This window comes from Numida meleagris, chromosome 5 (genome assembly GCF_002078875.1).
Source record: "Numida meleagris isolate 19003 breed g44 Domestic line chromosome 5, NumMel1.0, whole genome shotgun sequence".
NCBI classification, from domain to species: domain Eukaryota; kingdom Metazoa; phylum Chordata; class Aves; order Galliformes; family Numididae; genus Numida; species Numida meleagris.
The window spans coordinates 2223584-2231570 of NC_034413.1; the positions used below are offsets into that span (position 1 = coordinate 2223584).

The 7987-nt window shown below is 50.0% G+C and overlaps 1 protein-coding gene across 1 annotated transcript; it reads right to left on the bottom strand.

The window, feature by feature from the left end:
• Nucleotides 5806–6713, bottom strand: FOXI2 (forkhead box I2). The gene is made up of 2 exons (XM_021398482.1): nucleotides 6281–6713; nucleotides 5806–6188 (listed from the first exon to the last, which is right to left on the bottom strand). Exons 1-2 carry the CDS (start codon nucleotides 6711–6713, stop codon nucleotides 6004–6006), a joined length of 618 nt encoding a protein of 205 aa, XP_021254157.1. The 3' UTR covers nucleotides 5806–6003.

The following is a 7987-nucleotide window of genomic DNA, read 5'->3' on the forward strand; positions in this document are numbered from 1 at the left end:
GTAAAAGGTGTCTAAATCATCCTCCCAGCCAGCAAGCAGAGGCTGTGCCCCGTGGAGACCCCTCAAGGACCAAATGGAAGGCGCTGTGGGTATTGCCAGTAAACTGTGGTTACACTTTTCCATTGAAATTTAAAAACACATCTGATGTGGTTTTTAAAGAAGTGCAATTATTAAAAGTTGCATACATTGTGAAAACAGATTTGTGTGTCTACGGCAGAAATCAAGGCTACGTCCTGTTGTTTGAAAAGGCACTTTTGTTCAGGCAGGCTGACCACATCTCTTCCACATATCGTGGCTGAGTTTTGAGATAATCATCTCATGCTTCAGAGTGGTGTGCTGAAAATGGGGACAGGTATTGTGCTACCAAAGGAAATTACTGAATGCATAAAGTGGTCTAAAATAAGCGAATGGGAGCTTGAACTGACTTAAATCTGGGGTAACCACTAGAGCTTTTCTGCTGTTGTGTGCTTCACTCTGGAAATATCAGAGGAAAGCTGCTCTGGTCATTCAGGCATCACTGCAGAACTCCTGAACCCCAGTTACTACAGGACCATGGACAACATATTGGGTATTAAAACCTTGTGTTTGGACAGGGAAGGTCCAGCATCGACACTGCTCGCTGCTGCCCAAAAATAGAGCTGTAGGTAATATGTGGGAAACCAGAGGCAGTGTGGCACATGGGCATCTTAGGAGGTTAGTCCAGCACAGCATTAAGTTACCGAGGGAAAATGTATGTTACTAACTCTTAAGGACTGGTCTAAGGCACAGGTTTATTGGTATCCTCATTAATGACATTGACCCACAAGGTAGAAATGCACTGCTTGGCTGGTTTTCACTGAGCCCAGATGCAGCAGTGGAAAGAGAAGTGCTTCCAAATACAAGAGGGTCGTCCCCAGCAGGCCATACGATAGGGACCTGATGTCTGGGATCAATCACATGGGGACTGGGAGCCACGAGGAAAGGAAATCTGCAAATCTGTTGACATTTCCAGCAGTACCAAAAGCAGTGCAGTTCCTCATCTGGGACGTCCTCTCTGGTCCCACTAAGAGCAACCTTGGACCATGAGCAGCGATAAAGATGAGAGCTAGCAGAGGACACCAGAGGAGTTCAGGCTATTAATGTTCACAGAAAAAAAAATCTGGCTGCCTTGGATGTGCCTTTCCATTAATGAATTTTGACACGTGGAGGTCGAGTTTTCATTACCATGGTGTAATTTAAGGAGATCTCAGCAAGCGACTTGCTAGAGCACCCACTCCTATTTCCCCTTACTTCTGCATGTGCAGTGTTTTCTTTAAAAAGGGGAACTGACCAACAATTCTTCAAATGACTAGCACTTGATAGCTTAAAAAAAGAGGAAACAGTCATTGGATGACATCCAGTGCCAATGAAAGCACCTAGTGCTTGAGTGAGCAGGCAGGAGAGGCGTGGGCTGGTGCTGGTGTCCTGTTCCCCTGGTTGGATCCGAGCTGTTTTGTAGCTCTGTTCTGCAATCATCACATGGGTTCCAGCTCAGCCACCAACCAATGCACCTATTCATGATAAAAGCCCAGTCAAGGAAAAGCTTAGAGCAACTCCTCGATGTTACATATTGAAATCTAACTGCCTCAGTGGAAATTAAATTAAGCACATGCTGTTCTTAATAGGTATGATTTTCTGAACGATTTCTCCCTCTAAAGAAGGACAAAACCTCTCCCGTAAGGTTGTATCAAGTAGTGAGAAACCATGATTACCTGGTTTGCCGTCCTGAATCACCAGCTTCAAAACCTGCTTTCATCTATTGTATCTTAACAAACCATGAGATGTTTAATTATCTCATTATAGAAGCGGAAGCGTGACAAAGAAATGCAAGGGAAAGCCACGAGTCTGGTCAGGATTACAAGGGGAACCTGAAGGGTTGACTCCAATGAATCTGAAACCTTCAATTAAAGTATTAAAAGTCTTCATTCTGAAGGCTGTTTCCATCTTCATGGCAACCTGAACCGATCTGCCCCAAGGCTTTCTGCATGTCAGGTTAACCCACAGCTCAGGCAGCCTGGCCGTTGGCCCCGAGCCCTGGTAATGCTCCCCTACACGCCTGGGCACCGTAAAGAACTTTTAAATAGCCATTCATTATGTTCAGGCTTAACGAAAATTGTCTTTATGCAAATGAGAAGCTCCAGAGTAGAGTTATAGGACGTTTCATAAAATCTCGGATAAAATTTATTGATCTTTTGGAAGACGCTTCAAGGGAAAAACCACCTCCAAGTGAACAGGAAAGAACTACGCCTATTTTAAAACTCATAGCTGATATGCAGCTAAAAAGGGGGAGAGTTAGATCAGGTATCAGGAAGAAACTCTTCACCGTGAGGATGGTGAGGCACTGGCACAGTGTGCACGTGGTGTGGTGGGAGGTGTCCCTGCCCATGGGTTGGTTCTCAGCGGGCTTTAGGGGCCCTTCCAACCCAAGCCCTTCTGTGATTCTGCCATTCTAATATAGCAAAGACTCTGAGCGTATCAACCACTGTATAGTGATCAAATAAGCTTGCTACCAACCAGCTGCTCAACAGCTGATACACTTGCATTGGCTTTTATGAGGCTGAAGAAAGATTAATGAGTGAATCTTATCAAAGCACTGGAAGATGCACAAGCTTAAGGTGTGTTTGGACTCTGCCTGAGCAGCAGCACTGTGCAAGTTCAGATCACAGTGGAAATAAAACAAAATGCACCAGTTCTGTCAAAGTCTGACATTCATAAACGAACTAAGATGTTAACAGAGATAGCAGGATGAAATCACTCAGCAAGCACAGCAGTAACCGTGCTCAAGTGAAAAATCTTCCCCTCTTCTGTCCGGGTATATGGATGAGAAAGAAGTGCTTTCCTTAAAAAAAAAAAAAAAGAAGATAAATAGCTTCGTCATGTGCTGTCATTTTGAAAGAAAAATGTTACTCTGAGCTGCTGAAAAGATCAGATTAATGCTTTTAGGTAGATGAGGACTGGGACATGTGAAGATTACACTCTCTTGCAACGTTCACATACTGCAGCAGAAAGCACTAAGGAGGTGGCAGTCCCCATTTGGGCTACATGACCAAAGTCAACACCAGTCTCGTTTTCCCTTCAGCTCTTGTCTGATGGATGGCAGGGCCGTGGCTAGAATATGTGAACTCAGATTCAGCACAAAGCTTTATTTGTGAGAGAAATTAATCATAGGAGAGGTAGGAAGCACTGAATTCCTGGAGAACTCAGAAGTCCCACCGGCGCTTGCAATTAACGTGACTTCAAAACGTGTCATCCCAGAGCCTGGATGTAGAACAGACTAAAATCTAGTGTGATATGTGTTGATTTCACCTGTACAGTACAGCTGTACAGAACCTGACTGTACCCGCTCTGTTTTGCCAAAAAGCACTGGGAAGCAGAGTCATGGTGCGGTAAAGCATAGGGGAATCATAATGGTTAGTAACAATGAGTTGCATGCAAGTGCTAGATCTGATGGAAAAGGGAATAAAAAGTGGAAATAAACTTGATTTACCACTTTCGGGTTGCATTTATTATGGACTTCTCTTGGTAAGCAACAGCCCCTCTAAGAATAGAGAATTATTGCCTTTGATACAACTAATACCCAAACACAAGGAATCAAACTCAGTAAATCAACCACAGCCAATGATTTGGAAATATTCATAGGAAATGAAACTCTCTCTCTTCAGCTCCTGTTCTGCCCTGCTCAGGCAGCACGTGGTGTTGGGAACACACCAGGCTTTTCCATTCCTCCCGTTCATTTGGCAGACGCCCTGCAGGCACTGCTGGCATGCAACTGAAATATAGATAGATAGATAGAAAGAGTAACACAAGCTGGATGAGTAATCATCCCATACCACCAAGCACGTAACTTCCTAACATTCCCATAGGATATCACTCTAAGTCCAAGTCCCTAGTGTGCTTAGCGGGATTGCTACTTCTCCACCCCAAGTAGACTGAAACCTATACTTATTTTCACCAAGAAATTCACCAGTTTACAACGTCCTTTTTTTTTCTTTTGTAAAGACACAAAGCTCCTTCCTTTTTGCTCTCTGCATGACCCACTCAGCACAACCCTCAGCCATCTGGAAAAATGGAGCCTGAAATGCAGCAGATCACCGAACCAATGTCCCTAACTAACATCCCTCGGATGCGGGAGCTAGAGGTTACCCTGCTGAAATGGGAGCTTCAAGTCTCAAGAGTCATTTTCCAAAGAAACAGGAGTTAACAGTGTAAATATCTTCTTACTGGATAGCCCTGGAAAATGAGGACATAAACAAGGAGGTTATGCCCGGAATACCTTAAAAGCAATGCTGGAGTCGTGATTTTCCCCAAATGAAGATTTTTATAGACAGCAGATTAGTAGATAAAGAAATCTGACTGCGTAAAACTTACACGGGATTTTGGCTGATGAGTTCAGTTTGCTATCTCCTTTACTCCGAGTCTACTGAATGGGGATATTTGTAAACCAGAAGTTTTGTAATCCTATTTATTACCAATTGGACCAGTAAAAGCTTTGCTTACACGGCTGATCCTCCACCAGGGACTTGCATCTCTGACACAGTTTATGGCCTTATGCCATTTGCTTTCCCTGTCTTTTGGCCAAGCTTGCTTTATGGTTCCCTTATATTACTGAAAAAAAGAACAAACAAGCTAGGTTTCTGCTTCGGGGTTGTTTTCCTAACAACCACAGCAATAACATTGTTAGATTTTATTTGAGAAAACTGATTTTTTTTTTTGTCCTAAGCAAGCAGTGGGATGGAGGAGACAGAAGCAGAAGGGAAAGGCAACAGGTTATAGAGTTCAGTTTTGTTTTCTTCAAACTCCAGGACATTCAAAGAAGAAACAGAGAGCCGGGCAGGGGTAGCACGCACCGGTGAGCAGGTGGCCAAAATCCTCTTGTTTCAGATATTTAATAAAATTGTCCAACCACAACCGCTGTGGCTGCAGACTGCTGCTGCCATGTCGCATTGTTTGGATGCTTTTGATGCAGAGGGCGGGTAACAAACAGCCCGGGCTGCACGGGGACACGCGCACCACAGGCTGCCAGCACCCTGCAAGCGCTCGTCGTGGGGGCCAGCAGCAAACCCAGCAATTAAAGGGCTCCTCAGCAGGGATCCGGCATAATTTGGGATGCTCGATTAAATCTGAAACTCTTCGGATAAATTATCATCAGCTCCACGGGCTGACACAAAGATGAACTTTTGTGCTTGGGAAAATAAAGGGGTTTTATTCAGAAGCGCCACCGAGGATGGAGGGCTGGCCGCCCCACATGCCATGACCAGCTCCAGGGGCACATCCCGCTGTCCCTCCCCACTCAGAGAACCCATCACCACCCCAACTGCATTTGAGGGCCATGCCTTGAAGCGAGGGCATCCCAGCTGCACACCTGGACAGAGAAGAGGAAGGCACCTTGGGCATCCATGGGGCAGGAGGTCAGTGGGCAGGGCGGGGACAGGCTGCTCTTGTCAAGGGGGAGGGAAAGCAACGTCCCACCCAGCTCACCCCAACGTGATTTCTTTCAGAATCTAACAGGGGGCTATAAGAAAGAAGGGTCAGACTCTTTAGCAGCAGCATCTGTTGTGATAGGACAAGGGGAAGTGGTGTCAAACTAAAAGATGGGACATTTAGACTGGATATAAGAAAAAAGTTACGTACAATGAGGGCGGTGGGCACTGCACACGCTGCCCAGAGAGCTGGTGGTGGTCCCTGCAGACAGCCCAGGGCAGGGGATGGGCTCTGAGCACCTGACGGAGCTGTGGGTGTCCCTGTACATTGCAGGGAGTGGGACCAGACGGCCTTTACAGATCCCGTCCAACTCAAACCATATGAATGTTCAACCATGCCTCGTGCGTTGGATGCTTTCGAGTCCCAGTGGGAAGCACTTCCCACAGCCCTCCCGCCTTCACTTCACCCTCAGCACACACACATCCCGCTCTTTCTCTCATCTCTCTATTTATAGGCCTACAAAAATGTACAGTTACACATTACAAAAATGCTCCTTCCTCCTCCTCAGTGCATCTCGCCGTGCCGGGGGGCCGAGCTCACACACTGGCCCCGCAGCGTGCTGGGACAGGGACCCCCCGCGGCCCCACCGCTGTCTCCGGCCTCCGAACGCCTCTTCCTCTTCCTCCTGAAGTTGCCATTATCGAACATTTTCTCGCAGTTGGGGTCCAGCGTCCAGTAGTTGCCTTTACCTGCGGGGAGAGGAAGGGTGCGGCGCCCATCGCTCCGGCCCCGACCCACGGGCGGCACGCTCCGCCCGCCCCGTCCCCACCCTCCGCCTTACCCGGGTCATCCTCGTCCCGCGGGACCTTCCTGAAGCAGTCGTTGAGGGAGAGGTTGTGTCGGATGGAGTTCTGCCAGCCCGCCTTGCTTTTCTTGTAGAAGGGGAAGTTCTCGGCCACGTACTGGTAGATCTGGCTGAGGGTCCGCCGCCGGCCCGGCGCGCTGTGGATGGCCATGGCGATGAGCGCCGAGTACGAGTAGGGCGGCCGTGCCGGGCGCGGACCCTCGTGCTGCGGGAGCGGCGATGCCCAGCCCCGCTCGGGGCCCGGCGGTGGGAACGGGGCGGCGGGCGGGTAGGGGGCGGCGGGGCCGCCGAGCCACAGGTAGGGGCCGGCGGCGGGCGGGGAGCGGCGAGGCAGAGCGGGCGGGCGGAGAGCCGCGTCCAGCAGCTCCCGGGCGAGGGGCGGCTCGGCGGGCGGCCCGAAGGCGTGCATGCTCCGGCGGCACCGAGCTGCCTGCCCCGGCACCGAACCTCCCTGCCCCGACACCGAGCTGCCTGCCCCGACGGCTCCGCCGCACTCCGCCCGCTTAAATACCGCCCGCGGCCCCCGCCGCCAGCACCGCGCTGCCCCGCGCCCGGAGCGGGAGGGCCGCCCCCTCCCCACGCGTGTCCGCGCCCCCGGCCCCGCGGAGACCCCTCCCCCCGCTCCCGGCCCGCAGGTGCGCGCGGGGCAATGGGGCTGAGCCCGGAGCGCCGCACCCGCCCGTGCCCCGAGGAGCTGCGGCGGAGCAGCCTGCTCGGCCCGGCGTCCCGCTGCACGCTTTGACTTCCAGCGTAAAAACGCATCGGCGGGAAGCCACCCGCGCGGCCTCCTACGCTTCTTTTAGGTACAAACTAAAACTGGGTGTCATTTGGAAACTACGATTGCCACGAAGGCACGCGTGGTCCTACGTGCACGCGTGCGCTCCTAACGCTGAGCTCCCGAATTGGAGCGAACTCTGACAACGCTTGCAGAAAGCCGCGGGTGCCCACCGGCCTCAGGCCGAGCTGCAGCACTCCAATGAATTGCCGCACGAGCCGGCTGCCTGCCCACCCTGCTGGCAGGGTCGGAACGGGCTGCTTTCACTTCGTATAGAGCCAGCGTTAAACTTCGGGTTAAATTTGTCCTCTGCTTTGGTGGATGTCAGCCCACGTGGCTGGCATCCTACAAACGCTTCTCTTCTGCGTTTCTTTTTCTCCTGTATAAAGGGTCCTTTGGGTGGTGCTTTTCCCACCCGTGTTAAAGCGGTGAGAAGGAAATAATCTGCAACTGTTCGTCCCCGACAGAAGATGTAAATGGATGAAGCACTGTAATCCATTCAGAAGTTCGGAATATTCTCTTGCTTTAGAGCACATCTGTCTTTTAGAAGTATCACACCATTCCTGAGACATACAGAAAAGAAGACGTGGCTTTAGCAGCATCCATGGCTACAGACGGGCAAAGGTGAACGGGCTGCTGACCCGTGGTAGGGAAATCAAATAGCTGAGGAGACCTGTGCCAATAGATGTTTGCATTTTCAGTAGCGTGCTTATGTTTGAACTATTTCTATGATGATGCCCTGGGGTGGGAGTGATATAACCCATGTTGTATAGAGATACGTGTATTATAAGCATGTATATAGATATGTATTGGCATTATAGCCCATTTTATGCACCTGTATAGGTATGCAGGCTGGGTATGTAGGCTTATGCCAAGCCTATCTGCAAAGTGAAGGACTTGCTGGCCAT

Bases quoted from the DNA above. Each gene is read 5' to 3' on its own strand.
- FOXI2 (XM_021398482.1), bottom strand. From the start codon at position 6,713: ATGCACGCCTTCGGGCCGCCCGCCGAGCCGCCCCTCGCCCGGGAGCTG. The intron at 6,189-6,280 runs GTAAGGCGGAGG...CTCTCCCCGCAG, and splicing joins GCGGGACGAGGATGACCCGG to GTAAAGGCAACTACTGGACG.